The following is a 20267-nucleotide window of genomic DNA, read 5'->3' as shown; positions in this document are numbered from 1 at the left end:
CTGGGTCTCAACTCTGGCTGTACATTAGAATCATCTGGAGCCCTCTTAAAACTGCTGACATTCAGGACACACCTTGTATTAACTAAGTCATTAGCCAGGCGTGGTGGCGGGCACCTGTGTTCCCAGCTACTCGGGAGGCTGAGGCAGGAGGATCACTTGAACCGGGAAGGTGGAGGTTGCAGTGAGTCAAGATCACACCATTGCACTCCAGCCTGGGCAACAGAGCAAAACTCTACCTCAAAAATAAAATAAAATTAATTAATTGGTTAATTAAGTCAGAATCTCTGGAGGTGAGACCCTGGCATCTGTATGTTTAAAAGCGTTACCCAGGTGATTCTAATGTGCAACCATTATTGAGAAGCACTGATTTATATGATCCACAGTATAGAATTGAGGATTTAATACTACTGAACAATTTGTCAAATCTCATAAAACCCTTTCAGCTCATAAAATGTCATCTGTTTACTTTGGACTTTGAATTACATGTCCTAGAGTTAAAAGTTACTTATTGTGAGAAAAGACATGAGGTGCCTCTTGTTTGGCACTCAAAATTCCAAAAGCAACTGCCACCATTATTCTTCAGACAAAGAAGGTTGAGAGACACTAGTTGTGTGGCACAGTGCTAGGCACTGCTGGCAGTACTGGAGGCAAACTACAGTAGTAGAAGGCATGGTTCTCAAGAAACTTAGCCCAGTTGAAGAGGCAAACCTGGAAGAAACCAGAGTGAAACGTTATGCAAAAGCTTAATGTAATAAAGTACCAAGCTGCAGGACACCTGTTAAATATTAGTTCAGAAGTTCAGCAGAAGAGATCAATGAAGTCTGCAGTGGTCAGGGGATAATTTGCCAGCAGGTGGGGTTTGAGCTGCTTCTTGAAAACATTTCAGTATTTAAATTGATGGTGGAATGAATGGACAGCTTCCTAGATGAAGATTATGGTATTAGTTCAGATGACTTCAAATGCAAGTAACAAAATCCCTGAATTATCAATGGCTTAAACTTTTACAGATAATTACTAGTCCACTTGTCTTAGTCTGCTCAGGCTCCTATAACACAATACCATAGAATGGGTGGTTTAAACAACAAACATTTATTTTTCGCACTCTCGAGGCTGGAAGTCCAAGATCAAGGTGCCAGCACATCTAGTGTGTGGTGAGGGCACTCTTCTTGGTTTGTAGATGGCTGCTTTCTTGGCTTTACCCTCACATGTTAAAAAGAAAGAGGGCTATGGTCTCTTCCTCTTCTGATAAGGACACTAATCCCATCATGGGAGCCCACCCTCAGGACCTCGTCTAAACCTAATTACCTCCCAAAGGTCCCACCTCCAAATACCACTACATTGAAGATTAGGACTTCAACATAAGAATTTTGGGAAATAACATTCAGTCCATAGCACCACTTCACAAGATATCAGAAGCTGGGCAGTCCCAGAGTTTGTGTAGCAACTCAACAATATCAGTATTTTTATCTTTTTGTTTTGACATCCTCAGTGCAATGGCAATGTCTCCCCTCATGGCTCCAAGATGACTGCCACAGAGTCAAGCATCCTAACTCTGGTAACTTAAGCAAGAGATTGATGGAGCTCTTTTCCATGATCATCTCTTTTTCGGAGAGGAAAAATCTTTCCCAGAAACTCCCTCAGAGTTCTCCTTATTTCTCGTTAGCCAGAACTAAGTCACCTAGTCACCCCTATATCCTTCACTAGCAAAAATTTGCATGACCAGCTTAAAACAATTGTGATTTACCTCTTGGGGAACACACGGTCACCTGTAACATAATCAAGGTTCTGTTACTAAGGAAGGAGGGGGAATAACTGGTAGGCAACAAGCCATGTCTGCCACAGATGTAATATGAATGAAAACTTATGCAGCAGTAAGGAGGCCAGCCAAATTAGAGTAGAGAATGTGTAATGTGAAAAGTTTGGCTCGGTAGGGAGGAACCAGACTGTGAAGCCCTTAAAAGCCAAGCAGAAGAATCTAGAGTTAATATAATAGGAGAGAGAGAGAGAGAGAGAGCTATCAAAAGATTTTAAATAGGAGGAGGATGCAGTAAAAGCAATATTTGAGGAAGATCACTGTGACATTGGTGTGTAAATAGATTGGAATCAAGGAGACCAGCTACCTAATAGAGACCTTGCCTAAGGTGGAAATAGAGTGCTAAGGATAGAGTGAAGAAAAATAATAAAAGGAAAATCAACAGAAGTTGATGTGTGGCTAGTTTGGAGTATTGAGGAGCTGGATTAAAAGTAATGTCAAGATTTCTAAACTGGGTGACTGGGAGAATGGTGGGAACAAAAAAATTGGGAGGGACGCCTGGCTTGGAGAAAAAGAGAAATGCTGAGTTTGGTTTAGGATATATTAAATTGGAGGTGTCAGTGAGCAATCTGAGTCGATGTGTTCAATGGGCAGATAGGCTTTTCAGGGATTAGAAATAGCACTTGGTGCTAGAGACCTTTGCACAATAGCGTCATGGTTAGGAGCAGGGATGCTGGGGCTGGACTGCCAGAATTTGAAATCTGGCTTGGCTGCACCATTTACTAGACATGTGACCATGGGCAAGTTACTTAATTTTTCTTTTCTATTTTTGGAGACAGAGTCTCACTCTGTCGCCCAGGCTGGAGTGCAGTGGTACGATCTCGGCTCACTACAGCCTCCACCTCCTGGGTTCAAGTCATTCTCCTGCTTCAGCCTCCCAAGTAGCTGGAATTACAGGCATGCGCTACCCTGCCTGGCTAATTTTTGTACTTTTAGTGGGGATGGGGTTTCACCATGTCGGCCAGACTGGTCTTGAACTCCTGACCTCAGGTGATCCACCCGCCTCAGCCTCCCAAAGTGCTGGGATTACAGGTGTGAGCCACCGTACCTGGCCCCAACTAGTGTTTTAATTTCTAAGAAGCAACTTCCTGCAGTTGTCTATGTCCCTATTTCCTCCAAATTGGGGGGAGGGGGACAGATGTGTGTCTTAATTTGTATGTGGAGAGGGAGATCAGATGCAGGAAGGGGATGAAGTGACTTTCCTAATGTCACATAATAATCTGATGGCTGACTGGGCGCTGTCCCTGCCTATAATCCCAGCACTTGGGGAGGCTGAGACAGACGGATCAACTGAGCTCAGGAGTTCAAGACCAGCCTGGCCAACACAGGGAAACCCCATCTCTACTAAAAATACAGAAAAAATTAGCCAGGCATAGTGGTGCACACCTGTAATCCCAGCTACTCGATAGGCTGAGGCAGAAGAATCGCTTGAACCTGGGAGGCAGAGGTTGCAGTAAGCTGAGATCGCGTCGCTGCACTCCAGCCTGGGTGACAAGAGCAAAATTCCATCTCGAAAAATAAAAAATAAATAATAAATAATAATCTGATGGCTGAGTGAGTTCCAAAAATCTAGTTCAGCATCACAACTGCTGGCCAGATGAGCAATGCTTATCTTGTGGCACGTTTCCAATTTTCAAAACAGTGACATAAGTCTAAATGGTTTATTAAAATTCTCTATAAAATAAAGTGGTGTTGTTCTATGATGCAATCCCTATACTAACCACATGGTGATGCTGCAGACAGATGTACAGATTTGGTGTTTAAGAATATTTTTTATGTTTGTAAATTATGGTACAGTTACACAAAGATTATGCAGGCTTTTAAAAGAATGAGGTAAAGCTACAGATTTGTAAGAACAATCTTCAAAAGATACCACTAAGTGAGAAAAGTAAGTCACTGAACAATATAAAGAACACGCTCATATTTGTCTATTTTTTTTTTAAAGAATGTAAATATATATGCTGGTACATATATGATTTTTCTCCGCAGAATAAAAAAAAAAAAGACCAATTACAGTTGTTACCTTGGGCAATGGGACTGGGGTCCAAAAGAGGGGAGAGGGTGACTTTTTGGATAACTTTTTTTTTGGCGGGGGGGCAGTTCAACAATTCTTCTACCTCAGCCTCCCGAGTAGCTGGGATTACAGACAGGCACGCGCCATCATGCCTGGCTAATTTTTGTATTATTAGTAGAGACGGGGTTGCACCATGTTGGTCAGGCTGGTCTCGAACTCCTGACCTCAGGTGATCCGCCAGACTCAGCCTCCGAAAGTGCTGGGATTACAGGCATAAGCCACTGCGCCCGGCTCATAACATTTTAAATGATTTGATTTTTAATAATTTACATTAATTTAAAACTCATTATTACAAAAAAATCCATTCGTTGTACAACTTTACTGCAGAAGTTAATAAAAATCTCTTCTCCTTCATCTCTCTCTCTCTCTCTTTTTTTTTTTTTTTTGAGACAGAGTCTTGCTCTGTCTCCCAGACTGGAGTGCAATGGCACAATCTCGGATCACCTGCCTCAGCCTCCTGAGTAGCTGGGATTACAGGCACCTGCCACCATGCCCGGCTAATTTTTGTTTTTTGTTTGTTTGTTTGTTTTGTTTTGTTTTTTTAGTAGAGACAGAGTTTCGCCATGTTGGCCAGCCTGGTCTCGAACTCCTGACCTCAGGTGATCCACCCTCCTTGGCCTCCCAGAGTGCTGGGATTACAGGCGTGAGCCACCATGCCCAGCCCTCCTTCATCTCTTAATCCGACTCCCCAGAAGACAGAGAGCCCCTGCTGAGAGTTTGAGATCTCATCACTCAGAATGTGGTCTCCAGACCAGCAGCATCAGATCACTAGGGAAGTTGCTAGAAATGCAGATTCTTGTGTCCTACCCCAGACCTGTTGAACTTCACAGTGGGGCCCAGTAATCTGTGTTTTAATAAGCCCTCCAGTGGTTGTAATGCATAAATCATTTTGTTTTAGCAGATTGGATCAGATCTTTTGGCAGGGGAGGTTGAGAATACTACTGGCCGTGAGAACAAACAACTCAAAATGACACGTTTCCATTTCTCCAGAGAACTCTGGCTGAAGAGTTGGCAGCCCCTTGAGCCCGCTGTGACCTCACTGTGGGGTTGAGCGACGACTATACTGTCATCCAGACAGTGGATATTATAGGTATTATCCAGAAAAAAAGGGAAATGCCAGAAGGAGAAAGGAAAAAGAGAGAGGGTAGGAGAAACTTAAAAAAGGATGAGTAGGGAAAGGAAAAATGGGGCAGAGAAAAAGATAATGCAAATTAAAAAAGTAAAGATTCTATGGTGGCAAATAGATGACACCAATACCTCAGGGCCACTCATTTATTTATTTTTATTATTTATTATTATTATTATTATTTTGAGACAGGGTCTCACTTTGTCACCGAGGCTGGAGGGCAGTGGCGCGATCTTGGCTCACTGCAACCTTTGCCTCCCCTGTTCAAGCAATTCTTGAACCTCAGCCTCCTGAGTAGCTGGGTTTACGGGCATGTGCCACCACACCCAGCTAATTTTTGTATTTTTGGTAGAGATGGGGTTTCACCGTCTTGGCCAGGCTGGTCTTGAACTCCTGATCTCAAGTGATCCACCCCTTTCGGCCTCCCAAAGTGCTGGCATTACAGGCGTGAGCCACCGCGCCCAGCCCATTTATTTAATAACTGTTTATTATTCTTCCATTCTAAACCTCTGCACCTTTAAGTTCATTTCCTCGGCTTATCCCCACATTTCATTGTCTATCATTTACCAAATATGATAGGGTCACCATTTCTTACATAATTCAGTATGTTGACATATAGGGAAATGTTTGCCAGTGATTCCCTGCTCTTTGGCCAAAAAGTAATGCACTCTCAAAGGTGCTGAAAAGAATCTTAATCTCCCTATGATGGTAGGGGACAGTGTGGGGGGACTGCTGAGGAGTTTGTGCACTGGGGTGGTATGAGGTATATTCAGGAGAGCAAATAAAAGCACCCTAGGTACAAGCAGTATCAACAATCAAGTCAACCTATGTGAAGCTAGATCGGAGGGGATCTCACAGATTTCCTCAAACACTAACCCCAGTCTCACGTATACATCTGCATCTAGCACCGAAAGCCAAGGAAAAGCTCCTTCAATCTGGGGCAGGGTAATGGGAGACTGTATACAAAAAGGGATCTTTCTCACAGTGTTTTTTGGGGAAAACGTTAAACAATTCTGAGTATGGGAGTTCAGCGCAAACAAAGATTTGAGAATTTTTAGCCTATTTATTCTGACAAAATACCCAGCATGTATCTACAACTTTTTTTTTCAAACTTTTTTTATTATCACAGTTGAAATAATTTCTACATTGTAATTTAGAATGCATGCACACATGCATGTGCACACACACACACACATATACATACACACACACTTCTATAAGTAAACCAAAAGTGGTCAAACATCAACTTTCAAAACATTGTTGTGTCTCACGACGATGCCTGTCCCAGTCAAGGAGCCAACATTTGTATTTGCCTGAGGAAAAGGTTGTGATGGGGGCGAGGGTGGATTTCGCTTGTAAGGCTGCTTGTATTTCACTGTGTTTCTTTGTTTTTTTAATTTGATGACACCTTCAAGAGATAAATGGCGACAATTTGTTACAACAGATATTTGACAAATTGGGACAGTATTTTATTTTAATTGTTAGAGACAGGGTCTCACTCAATTGCACAGGCTGGAGTGCAGTGGTGCCATGATAGAGCACTGCAGCCTCAACCTCCTGGGCTCAAGCAATCCTCTCATCTCAGCCTCCCTGGTATCTGGGACTACAGGTGTGCACCACCATGGCTGGCTGTCCTTATATATAAATATAAATATAGTATATGTGTATATATGTATATGTATACATACATATATGTATGTATATATAAATATCTATATATGTATATATAAATATATGTACATATATAAAAATATATATACATATATACACATATAAATATATTTATATATAAATATATACACATAAATATATATTTATATATGTATATATAAATATATGTACATATATAAATATATATTATATATAAATATATGTACACATATAAATACATATTTATATATACATATATAAATATATGTACATATATAAATACATATTTATATATAAATATACGTACATATATAAATACATATTTATATATAAATATATGTACATATATAAATACATATTTATATATAAATATATGTACATATATAAATACATATTTATATATACATATTTACACATATAAATATATAATTTATATATTTATATAGTTATATGTGTATTTATATATATATACACACACGCACATATATATGTATTTTCAGAGACAGGGTCTTGCTCTGTCACCCAGGTTGGAGTGCAGTGGTGCAAACATGGCTCACTGCAGCCTCCACTTCCTGGACTTGAACAATCCTCTTGCCTCAGTCCCCAAGTAGCTGGGACTACAGGTGCACACCACCAAGCCCAGCTAGTTATTCATTTTTTGTAGAGAAGATGGGGTTTCACCATGTTGGCCAGGCTAGTCTCAAACTCCTGAGCTCAGGCAATCTGCCTGCCTTGGCTTCCCAAAGTGTTGGGATTACAGGTGTGAGCCACTGCGCCTGGCCAATTTTAAATAAATGAGCATTTACTCACATAGAACCCTTGAATTACAAAGCTGGTGCCACCTTAGAGATCATCTGAGGCCCACCAATATTGTTTTGGAGAGTTTTGAGAAAAACACCATGCCCAGGCCTGACTCCAGACAAACTGAACCAGAAGCTCAAGGGATGGGACCAAGGGGCATTTCCACTTTTAAAGCTCCACAGGTGATTCCAACATGCAGCCAGGATCAAGAAACAGCTCCAGTCTCACTATTTCATTTTACCAATAAAGATCTAGAAGTTCAGAAAGATGAAGTGACCTGCCTAAGGTCACACTGCCAGTAAGTGGTGTCTCACAACCAGCTCCTCTGACTGCCAACCCATTGTTCTTTCCACTATGTTCTTTTTTTGTTTCTTCTTATAGAAAGAACTTAGGGTTTTACTGAACATTAAAGTTATACAATTTACAATTGAGAGAGAAGAGCTAGGGTCCAGTAAGTATTGGTGGGGCATCTCCAGAGGGCTCAACGCAATTGTGGGTTCTCTGAAGACTACTATGCCCAGGACATAGCTCCTGCCAAGTCTCATTGATGGCAGTCGAATGACATTTTGCTAAAGGCAATGACTAACACTGTATGCAGTGTTCATTAGTCTTGTGTTCGGTCACTTGTTCACAAATTAGTTTCACCAATGATAGTGAACATTCACTGACAAATGTTCTCACTTTCAGGAATTAATTACATTAAAGCAAACAATAGTGGGACAGATCAGTGGTTCTTAATGTTTGAATTAGGGTGGTTTATTAACCTTAATATTGGTTAGGGCAGGGAGTCACAGGTCCCATTGGAGAACTAGTGAAAACTACAAACTTCCCCACAAAAATACACATACATAAATGTTGCATGTAATTTCTGAGGATTCACTGACACCCCTCCCATCCTGCCTAAACTCATACATAGACTCCAGATTAAAATCTCCTGGACTAGATGATTTTGAAGCTCTCTTTTAGTGTTTCTCAAAGTGTGGTCCATGGACCACAGAATCAGAATCACTTGGGGTGTTTGTTAAAGAAGAGATTCATAAGACTGCCACAGACCTACTGTTTCAGAATCTCTGGGGAATGAGGTACAGGAATCCGTATGTTAAAACAAACAAACAAACAAACAAAAAAACCAGATGGTTCTTTTGGAAACTAACACTTGAGAATCAGTGCTTTATTCCAACTCGACATTTTTAAATGCTTTCATCTGTTGAATATTTTAGGTTTTGTCTGTTCATCTATCAAGTATAGCAAACAGTATGCTTAGTATTAACTCATTACAGAATATTTGTGTGTATGTACATAGGAAAAACACCTGGAAGTGTAGATGTGGGTGTGTGTATATATATGTGTAAATATATATAATAGTGTTAATACTGGGAATACAGATCTCTATTTTTCCCCCTTTATTCTTCTGTTTTATTTCTCTCATTTTTTTTCTTCCTGTGTTTTAAAAAATATGCTTCTTGTTTCTGAGCTCAATTCCCCCATCTGAGAACAGGGTGCTGTAACTAGGTGAACTTCAAGATCATGTCTTGTTCCAATGGTCCGTGACTCCATACTATCCTCTAGGTTCCCTCCTCCATCTCACAGCATGAACTGCATAGGTAACAACAGTGTTTGGAGAATAAGCATGTATTATTTTTGTATGTATTACGTTTGAGATGCCTAGCAACCGTTTTTGTGCCCGCAAAATTTTTCTCTTCTTTGTCAAGGAGCCAAAACGGAAATAGTCTACTATCTACGGCCCTCAAAAGTTCCTCCTCTCTCCTTAGCCTTAGAAAATACCGTCCGCCATAGGCATGGGCAAAGACTTCATGACTAAAACACCAAGAGCAATTGCAACAAAAGTCAAAATTGACAAATGGGATCGAATTAAAAGAGCTTCTGCACATCAAAAGAAACTAGCATTAGAGTGAACAGGCAACCTGCAGAATGGGAGAAAATTTTTGCAATCTACCCATCTAACAAAGGTCTAATATCCAGAATCTACAAGGAACTTAAACAAATTTACAAGAAAAAACAACCCCATCAAAAAAGTGGGTAAAGGATATGAACAGACACTTCCCAAAAAAGACATTTATGTAGCCAACAACATGAAAAAAAGCTCATCATCACTGGTCATTAGAGAAATGCAAATCAAAACCACAATGAGATACCATTTCACGCCAGTCAGAATGGCGATTATTAAAAAGTCAGGAAACAATAGATGCTGGCGAGGCTGAGGAAAAATAGGAATGCTTTTACGCTGTTGGTGGGAATGTAAATTAGTTCAGCTGTTGTGGAAGACAGTGGGGCGATTCCTCAAAAATCTAGAACCAGAAATACCGTTTGACGTGTGCACACGTATGTTTATTGCAGCACTATTTACAACAGCAAAGACTTGGAACCAACCCAAATGCCCATCAGTGATAGACTGGATAAAGAAAACGTGGCACATATATACCATGGAATACTATGCTGCCATAAAAAAAAAATGAGATCGTGTCCTTTGCAGGGACATGGATGAAGCTGGAAGCCATCATCCTCAGCAAACTAACACAGGAACAGAAAACCAAACACTGCATGTTCTTACTCATAAGTGGGAGTTGAACAATGAGAACACATGGACACAGGGAGGGCAACAACACACACGGGGGCATGTCAGGGGGTGGGGGCCAAGGGGAGGGAGAGCATTAGGAGAAATACCTAATGCATGTGGGGCTTAAAACCTAGATGAAGGGTTGATAGGTGCAGCAAACCACCATGGCACATGTATACCTATGTAACAAAGCTGCACATTCTGCACATGTATCCCAGAACTTAAAGTAAAATTTAAAAAAAAAAAAAAGACAGAAAAAGAAAAAGAAAATGCCGTCCGCGCATATCTCTTAGGCGCATAGGAAGGGTTGTGAACCAAAAAGCCAGGGCGTGGTTGCCCCGCCCACCGGCCTCTACATCACCACCCCTCTCGCCGCTTTCAAGCGCGGAGATTGGCTGTAAGCAAGAAAGAGCCCCGCCCCTAGTCTTATGACTCGCGCTGAAGCGCCGATTCCTGGCTTTTGCAAGGCTGTGGTCGGTGGTCACCCGTGCTCCTGACGCAGGTCCAGCGAGCCTTTTCCCTGGTGTTGCAGCTGTTGTTGTACCACCGCCGTCGCTGCCGCCGTCGCCTGCTCTGCGGGGTCATGGTGTGCTTCCGCCTCTTCCCGGTTCCGGGCTCAGGGCTAGTTCTGGTCTGCCTCGTCCTGGGTGAGTTGTCGGGCCCTCCCGATTAGTCTGTCCGCCTGGGCCCGGGGCGCCAGTTCAAAGCTACAACCTGAAAGACTGGTCCGAGGGGGCGGGGGGTGAGAGGCTCAGCAACTGACACTGGGCGGCGGCGATTGGCCCGAGGAGGCGAGCGGTGACCTAGAGAAGGCCTGACAGGGATGGCGGGGAAGAAGGGCCCAGGAGAGTAAGAAGGGGCCGGTAACGGGGGGTGGACGCCGAGGGAGTAGGCTGGGAGGAGTGAAGCGTGGAGAGGGTCAGGGTGGAAAGAGTAACTTGGGGAAAACACTGAGGAGTGAGCGTAGGAGGGTGGTACATGCAGATTTTGGGCGCCAGAGACAATTAGGAGAGTCCTGGTTTGCTGAGATCAGGGAAGAGTTTTGAAGATGGTGGAAAAACTATGGGGTGAGATAGGAAATTAAGAGAGGAGACCATGCCTGCCTGGAGTAGCTTGGGGGAAGAGTGTGGGTGGGGGACAGATGGAACAGATAGGACAGTAGAGCCTGAGGGGCAGGGGCAGGGACAGGGTTGGGCATTTTGAAGGTTGGAATTTGAGGCTGTGAAGAAGGGGTGATTCAAGAGATTAGGAGTGATGCTGGGTTTGAGTTTGGTAGTCATAGTTTTAAGGGCGAAGGAGCCTAAGGTAGCTGGGGCAATTTCCAGGAAAGAAAACTTGGACCCAGCCTCTGGAGACTAAGGGGTTCGGTGGGAACTTTGATGGGGAGTGCACATCTGACTTGGAGGTATTAAGGATGTCGATTTTCTCCCAGTTTTGCTACTTCCTCCCAGCCAGACGCTGACAAAAAAATCCCCAGACGTTTCAGTTAGGAGGGCCTCCCAGATGAGAGGTTTTGATAGACTGAGTTTGGTAGACTACCTCTTTGCCTTCAGAGTCTCTTGTTTTCTTTCTTCCCCATCACACTAGCCTATTACCTCATTTTTTTGGGGGGTGCAGGGAGCAGGTAGACAACTTGCTAAGGATTGGGTTGTTACCAGGGCCTCATTAGAATGGCTGGATGGGGCCGGGCCCGGTGGCTCACGTCTGTAATCCCAGCACTTTAGGAGGCCGAGGCGGGTGGCCTCACCTGAGGTCAGGAATTCGAGACCGGCCTGGCCAACATGGTGAAACCCCGTCTCTACTAAAAATACAAAAATTAGCCAGGCGTCGTGGCACATGCCTGTACTCCCAGCTACTTGGGAGGCTGAGGCAGGAGAATCGCTTGAACCCAGGAGGCGGAGGTTGCAGTGAGCCGAGATCGTGCCATTACACTCCAGCCTGGGTGACAAGAGTGAAACTGTGTCTCTAAATAAATAAATAAATAAATAAATGGCTGGGTGAATGTTCGCTGATTGTGTTGTGCCCTAATAGGCAGTGGGTCCCTAACAGCTTTAATGCCTGAAGATGAACTTTGACTAGTGTCTCTTCCTGACTTGATTCACGCTGTGCTTGTTGCTACCCACCTGCTCTTGCTATTTGTGACTTAATAAAATAACATAAAGAACAGACCCAGATGGAAGTGGGGAAGAAATAGACTTATTAGGGGTCTGAGAAAGCAGTGAGAGGTATACATTTTGTAATTCACATTTCAGTAGAATAAAATCAACACCCTGGAATAGTCATTCTCCACCAGGGGACATTTGGCAACTTTTGGAGACATTTTTGGTTGTCACAACTGGGGGATTGCTTTTAGCATCTAGTGGGTAGAGGCCAAGGATGCTGCTAAACATCCTAACTAAGCACAGGGCAGCCCCTCACAACAAACAATTATCTTCCTGAAAATGTCATTGATAAACCCTGCTCAAAAACCATAGTATTGGAAGGGTTCTTGATTATCTAATTCAGTGACTCTCAAGGACCTTTTCATGGGTCTATGAAATCAAACCTTTGGAATAATGTTAAGAAGGTTTTTGTCCTTTTCGGCTGGGCACAGTGGCTCACGCCTGCAATCCCAGCATGCTGGGAGGCTGAGGCGGGTGGATCACCTGAGATCAGGAGTTCAAGACCAGTCTGACCAACGTGGTGAAACCCAGTCTCTACTAAAAATACAAAAATTAGCCGAGTGTCGTGGCACATGTCTGTAATCCCAGCTACCTGGGAGGTCAAGGCAGGAAAATCGCTTGAACCCGGGAGGTGGAGGTTGTGGTGAGCCAAAATTGCGCCACTGCACTCCAGCCTGGGCAACAAGAGTGAAACTCCATCTCAAAAAAAAAGAAAGTATTTGTTCTTTGTCCTTTTCGCTCATCCTCTCACCAGTGTACAGCGGAGTTTACCAGTGGCTACATAACATGTGATGACCTCACCACTCTGATGTTCTTATATTTTATTCATTTCTCAGTTTTAATTTCTAATACTCTAAATACCAATACATATGACTCACATAAACCTCTGTGAAGTCCTCAGTGGATAAGAAAGTAAAGGGGTCCTGACACCAAAACGTTTGGTAGTCCAACTGTTCATAGGGTGCAGGAAACTCTTCTGTAGCACTTCTGAAAGGTGGCCTTGAGGCAGGCTTTGCTTGAATACTTAATTCGAAGCCTTAACTGTCCCTTGGAGCACTTACTGAGGGTCAACTGACCCTAAGAAAGGATTGTTTACAATGGAAAGTACCTTATCAGTGACTAGAACACATCTGACCAAGGCATCTGTTAATCAGTAGTTCCCTGCCAGTTGAATCTGTGCACAAATACAACACTGCTATTGTTTGGGGAAAGTGAAAAAAATAATAGTTGTCCTACTTGTTGGCTTTCATGTCATTAAATTTTTTTTGTTTTTTAATGAAAGCTTTTTTGTTTTGTTTTTACAAAAGCAGTGCTTACTCATTGCAGAAAATAAACATGCAAAAAGAAGCACATAAAAGAACCCATCAGCTCATCTGCTAGTTTGCCATTTATTGATCGGGACTAACTAGATTCATCCTCTTGGAAAATTTCCAAGATTGATCCCCTCCACCTCCAAGTTCAGAGCAGGATTTGGAAAAGTAAATATTAATAATGTACCTAGATCGGATTTTTAAGAGGTTCCAGGATGAAATAGAAACCATTCTTCTATACAGCTGCATTTTCTGATGGCTACTGGTTCAGTGTGGAGCCCAAAGTCCTCCCATATGGCTTTTTCTCTCAAGAATTTAGCAGTTGCTTGGTGGGTTTTGCGCAAGTTACTTTTCTGTATCAAAATGGATACCAAGAATAGGTTTTTGAAAACTCAGTAAATATTTGTAAAGTACCTACTATGTAGCTAGATCAATAAATATTTGTGAAGTATCTACTATGTAGCTAGAACTGTGCCTGGGTACTGTACAGGGTGCCAATGAAGAAGGACCTGTCCTAAATTTATAGTCTTATTAGCATTAGTGCTCTAGCTGTGCCAGTTTGACTTTGTAACTTTATAACTCTATCCCAGCTTCACCCGTAACCTTTTAAAAACAGCAGCTTTAGAGTAAGTACAGAAAAGGATTCTTAGAGGCTATATATTGGTCTTTTTCATAGAGATTAAATTATGCTGGTGTTTATTTGGATGAATTGTAACTGGCCAGATAACTTTCCGAAGAGAAGCTATATGATTTAGAGGTGTTATAAAGTGGATAGTGAAAATCCTTTCTTTATATAATTGCCTAATTATGGTCCTTTTGTGACATCATAGATTTCAGGATTCTTCTGTGGTTATTGATTCTTATAACTAGCTTGACTTCTGTTTTTTGGTTTCTTTGTGTTGTTGTTGTTTTTTGGTTTTGGGTTCAGATTTTTCTTTTTTAGATTTGAGTCTTTTCTGGGTGGGAAAAACCTCACAGAAATATTCTTAGTGTCCGTCACTGGTAGGAGCCTCTCCCTTCCACACATGTTTACAGAATGCCTATTGTGTCCCAGCCACTATATTAGGTGAAAGTGACAGAGGAATGGATAAGACAGATGAGTTTCCTGCTCTCATGGAGCTTACATTTTAGTGGGAGAAGAAAGCTCAACAGATAAATAACATAATGTCAGATAGTGATAAACACTATGAAGAGGTTGGGTGTGGTGGCTCACACCTGTAATCCCAGCATTTTGGGAGGTGAAGGCAGGCAAATCACCTGAGGTTAGGAATTTGAGACAAGCCTAGCCAACATGGTGAAACCCCATCTCTACTAAAAATACAAAAATTAGCTGGGCATGTTGGCCGGCACCTGTAGTCCCAGCTACTCGGGAGGCTGAGGCAGGAGAATTGCTTGAATCCAGGAGACAGAAGTTGCAGTGAGCCGAGATCATGCCACTGCATTCCAGCCTGGGGAGCAAAAGCAAAACTCTGTCTCAAAACAAAACAAAACCCTATGAAGAAGATTACACAGGTAATGAGAAAGGAGAATGAGTAGATGATAGGAATGGGTGATGGTGGATGTTCCTTCTTTATATTATGTGGTCAGAGGGCCTTCCATTATTGGGTGACATTTGGGCAGAGACCTGGGTGTTGGCAGGAGGCCAGCCATTTGACCATCTGGGGAAATAGGAATAAACCTTATCATTTGCAAAATCTTAGGTTACTAGCCTATTTTCCACTCTCTTTTGTTTCCTCCTAGTTTTAATCAAGTCTCTCCTATGGTAGCAGTCTCTAAGAGCAGAGACTACTTTATGTACTGTTATCTCCCATTTCCTACTTAGCATAGGGTCTGGTACATGGTTAACCCTTAGTAAATTTTTGTTGAAGATATTCATTGGTGGGCACTAGGGATATGATGGTAAACTAGACTCATTTTTTTTTTTTTTTTTTTTTTTTTTTTTTTTTTTTTTGAGATGGAGTCTCGCTCTGTCACCCAGGCTGGAGTGCAGTGGCCGGATCTCAGCTCACTGCAAGCTCCGCCTCCCGGGTTCACGCCATTCTCCGGCCTCAGCCTCCCGAGTAGCTGGGACTACAGGCGCCCGCCACCTCGCCCGGCTAGTTTTTTTTGTATTTCTTAATAGAGACGGGGTTTCACCGTGTTAGCCAGGATGGTCTCGATCTCCTGACCTCGTGATCCGCCCGTCTCGGCCTCCCAAAGTGCTGGGATTACAGGCTTGAGCCACCGCGCCCGGCCAACTAGACTCATTTAATCTCCTTTTTCTTCCATGAATTTTAAATGATGTTTTGCAAGAAGTACTTTTGGGTTGAAAACTTCAAGATCAGTGCTAAGCAGTACAGATAATTATACAGTAATTTACTAAAGTATAATCCCATATAATAATGCTTACCTGTACTCCTTCAGATATACCTCCATAGTCTTGAAGGGGATGATATGGAGAATTAGGAAGTCCTTGGTGAGGAGAGTTAGGTTTTCACAAAGTTAGGTTTTCTCTGAGAGAAAACAAGCACTAAGATTTTTCTGTAGACTTAAAACATTTCATTTAACTGATAACTTTGATTTTGAGGTTCTACCAAATTATTCTAGTTATAGAGATATTGGAAAGGACAGGCTTGCATTGGTTTGTTAGTCATTGATTATCACATCTGATAGAGTTATAGATATTCAAATATGTCCCAAATACCAGATTAGTTTGTTAGTCATTGATTATCATATCTGATAGGGTTATAGATATTCAAATATATTGCAAATATCAGATTATCACATCTGATAGGGTTATAGATACTCAAATATGTCCCAAAAGGACAGCTTTGTTCCCCTATATCTTTGGGTAGATTTTGTCTATAACCAAGGATTATTTCGTAGCACTGGAGCTGATTTAAATGACCCTTGATGCAGGAAGGCTGCTCTTCTTTCTGTAGTGCAAAAGCATTCTGATCATAATTTTTTATTAAAGTGATCAGAGATCCCCTCAGACCCAAAAGTATACTTTGTAAGTACTTGTTGGTATCCTGCTATGCATTGTGAAAGAATTCTGGAGGTGTGCCAAACACTGCTCAACAATAAGCACTTTCCATTAGTTGAGTAGTATTGAATCTTGTTTCCTACCCACTCTCTGACCTTAAAAAATTAAGTCATTTTATAGCTTAAAAACATATTTTTATTAACTTCTAATGCTCTTTTTCATGTGTTCAACATTCTTACTTTAAAATCATATTACTTTTCTCTTTTAAGAAACTTACCAAAAAGCAAGGGTATAAGGTAACTGAATGCAATGAGTGTACCTATTATTAGGAATTATAAAGGAGAAGCGGTTAATCTGACTTAAACCTGTAGGAAAACCATCACTCTGAATAGAAAACAAAGACAAATAGGTACTGTATGCCTCTGTGTCCTGTATTTTAAGAAGACCTTTTGCTCAACATCATTCTAAATTCATGAGTTTGAGGATGAGTCCAGAATTTAATATGATGAAAGTAAACATAAAGCTAAAACTTGGGAAGGTTCCCTTTAGGTGCTGTGTTTACTAAAAAGGAGACTTGTGAATTGGTATCTAACTTGTTTGGCAAATTTCTTTTAGCTCTGAAGGGTTTATATGCTTTCAAAGAACCTATTGGAGAAATATGCACTATAATTCTAAACAAGGGTAACCTGCCCAAAGTCTCACAGCTAGGAAGTTGGACTGCCAGATTTGAATTCTAGCTCTTCAACTCCAGGAATGGGGACTCTTAATCACTTCATTTTATGATCAATCCATTATATCTTAGATCATTGTTCCATTTCTTTTTATTGGTCTTGTTTTATTGCTAGCATTATGTTCTTCCCCCACCCCTAATTTTGTGTGTTTATATTTTTTCAGCTACGTTTTGGGTGAGATAGACTTGCAAAAACCTAGCCACTTTTTGCAGTGTCATACGCTTGGGGAAGTAAGGTCTGTGTTCTCTGTGAGAGGTATTTTTTTGTTTGTTTTGTTTTTGTTTTTTGTTTTTTGACCAAGTCTTGTTCCATTCCCCCAGGCTGGAGTGCAGTGGAGTGATCTTGGCTCATGGCAGCCTCTGCCTCCTGGGCTCAAGCAATGCTCCCACGTCAGCCTCCCGAGTAGCTGAGACCACAGGCATGCACCATCACGCCCGGCTATTTTTGTGTATTTTTAGTACAGATGGGGTCTCACCATGTTGCCCAGGCTGGTCTTGAACTCTTGAGCTCAAGTGATCTGCCCCCCTCCCCTTGGCCTCCCAAAGTACTAGGATTACAGGTATGAGCCACTGCCCAACCAAGGTCTGGGTTCTAAAAGAATTTACAAATGACCTTTTTGGAAAACAGTATTGAGAGGATATTTGACTTTGAGAACGTTGATTTTGAGGCATACCTTTTTCGTTTGTTTAGAGTACAAACTCTCAGCTCTAAAATTATACACTCTAGAATATATTCATCCATGGTTTTTTAATGTCATAAAGCCTTTTAACAATTGGGTATTGTAAAATCAAACACAGCAATAAGGATGGAAATTGCTTGCTAGAGACTTTTTAACAAAGTGTAAATATTTCAACTGTAAACTTACTTTGTGGGAAAAGCTCTGTTCCTAGCTTGAAATCCATGCCAAAATTTATTGAGGTAAAACCCAACATGGGGCTTGAGGGAATATCAGAAGACTTATAGGTTCAAGACTTGGAAGAGCTAAAGGACTGGCCTCTCTGTAATTAGATTAAGCTACATTTTGGATCCCTATTGCAGTGTGTTTTCACCTTGATATAATCAATCAGTATTTATTGAAAATCTAATATGCATTCAACACTACTTGAAATGATAGGAGATAGAGGAAAAGTAATACACATGGTGTCACCTACCATGACACACATGATAGGTGGCATTCATATAAAAGACACACTGCTAGGGGTTGTGGCATAAATCAGATCATCTGGTCAAGGGAGCATACTGGAATTCAAATAAGTGACAGAAGTGTTATCTAAAGGGAATCTTGAATCTATCCATATATATCATTCATTCACAGACTTGGTACTTTTTTTATTAGTAACAAATTACTTGCTGTATATTATAATTTACCATGGCACACCAGTCTGTTATGAAGTGACAGTTGAAAACTGCTGTGTTGGAGCTTATAACAGTAGGAGGGACAGGATTTACTGCTATAAAATAACTGAATAATTCAGGATAATATAAAATATACTGAAATGGGATATGCATTATTACTGCTCCTTGAGGGCTTTTATAGTCAAGGAAAGCTTTGTGGAGAAAATGGCTACTGAAAAAACAGATAGCGCATCAGCCCAGGTTCTTAATTGTAAGGAAGAGAAATACAATCTGATTGATTTTAAGCAGAAAAGAATTTATTAAAAAGATACTGGGATGTAATTCATATCCTTTGGCGCCACAGTTTCATTCCTAGATATACAGCCAACACACACACATACATGTGTTTACCAATATATGCAAGAATGTTTGCAACAGTGTTTGTAATAGAATCAAACCAGAACTATCTAAATGTCCATTAAAGGTAGCATAGATAAGTAGTTTCTTTTTCTTTTTCTTTTTTTTCTTTTTTTGAGACAGAATTTCATTCTTATTGCCCAAGCTGGTGGAGTGCATTGGTGCAATCTTGGCTCACTGCAACCTCTGCCTCTCAGGTTCAAGTGATTCTCCTGTGTCAGCCTCCTGAGTAGCTGAGATTACAGGCATGCACCACCATGCCCAGCTAATTTTTACATTTTCAGTAGAGGCGGGATTTGGCCATGGTGGCCAGGCTGGTCTCAAACTCCTGACCTCAAGTGATCCGTGCTCCTCGGCCTCCCAAAGTGCTGGGATTACAGGCCGGAGCCACCACACCTGGCCTGTATTCACCTGATCATAGAAGGTTATACAGCAGTGAGCACAGACTGCAATTATGCACAGCATGGGTGAATCTCACAAAACCTAAAATTGAGTGAAAGAAACCAGACACAAAAGAGAGCATAGTGAATGATTTTATTTATATCAAGTTGAAAAATGGATAAAATTAATCTATAGTGTTAGAAATGAGGATAATGGTTACCCTTGTGAAGGGAATAGTAACTGGAAGGGGAAATAAGGAGGGCTTTGGAGGTGTAGTTGACCCTTGAACAACACAAGTTTGAACTGTGTGGATCTACTTATACATGGGTATAAGGCTCAAGCGATTCTCCTGCCTCAGCCTCCTGAGTAGCTGGGATTACAGGTGCCCACCACCAAGCCCAGCAAATTTTTAGTGGAGATGGGGTTTCACCATGTTGGCCAGGCTGGTCTCGAACTCCTGACCTCAAGTGATCCGCCCACCTTGGCCTCCCAAAGTGGTGGGATTACAGGTGTGAGCCACTGTGCCCAGCCCTCCTTATGATTTTCTTTTTTTATTTTATTTTTTTTTTTTTGAGACGGAGTCTCGCGCTGTGTCACCCAGGCTGGAGTGCAGTGGCGCGATCTCGGCTCACTGCAAGCTCCGCCTCCCAGGTTCACGCCATTCTCCTGCCTCAGCCTCCGAGTAGCTGGGACTACAGGCACCCGCCACCACGCCCGGCTAGTTTTTTTTTTTGTATTTTTAGTAGAGACGGGGTTTCACCATGTTAGCCAGGATGGTCTCGATCTCCTGACCTCGTGATCCACCCTCCTCGGCCTCCCAAAGTGCTGGGATTACAGGCTTGAGCCACCGCGCCCGGCCATGATTTTCTTAACATTTTCTTTTCTCTAGCTTTATTTTCAAAACACAGTATATAATACATATAT

General features: G+C 41.7%; 1 protein-coding gene and 1 long non-coding RNA gene across 4 annotated transcripts in view; one reads left to right on the top strand and one right to left on the bottom strand.

The window, feature by feature from the left end:
- Window positions 1-10455: 10455 nt before the first annotated feature.
- LAMP2 (lysosomal associated membrane protein 2) overlaps window positions 10456-20267 on the top strand; it is a 42804-nt gene continuing 32992 nt past the window's right edge. For 2 of the 3 annotated variants that reach the window (XM_015128101.3, XM_015128102.3), the window contains exon 1: window positions 10499-10689. In XM_015128101.3, the coding sequence (XP_014983587.1) occupies window positions 10626-10689 (64 nt within the window). In that variant the 5' untranslated portion in view covers window positions 10499-10625. 3 annotated transcript variants of the gene reach the window in all.
- Window positions 14891-17521, bottom strand: LOC144338814 (uncharacterized). Its single transcript, XR_013413206.1, has 2 exons — window positions 15753-17521; window positions 14891-15418 (listed from the first exon to the last, which is right to left on the bottom strand). It is a non-coding gene; the product is annotated as an uncharacterized LOC144338814 (long non-coding RNA).

The sequence above is a fragment of the Macaca mulatta genome, chromosome X, assembly GCF_049350105.2.
Source record: "Macaca mulatta isolate MMU2019108-1 chromosome X, T2T-MMU8v2.0, whole genome shotgun sequence".
Lineage (NCBI taxonomy): Eukaryota > Metazoa > Chordata > Mammalia > Primates > Cercopithecidae > Macaca > Macaca mulatta.
This window is presented reverse-complemented; position numbering and strand designations above follow the sequence as displayed.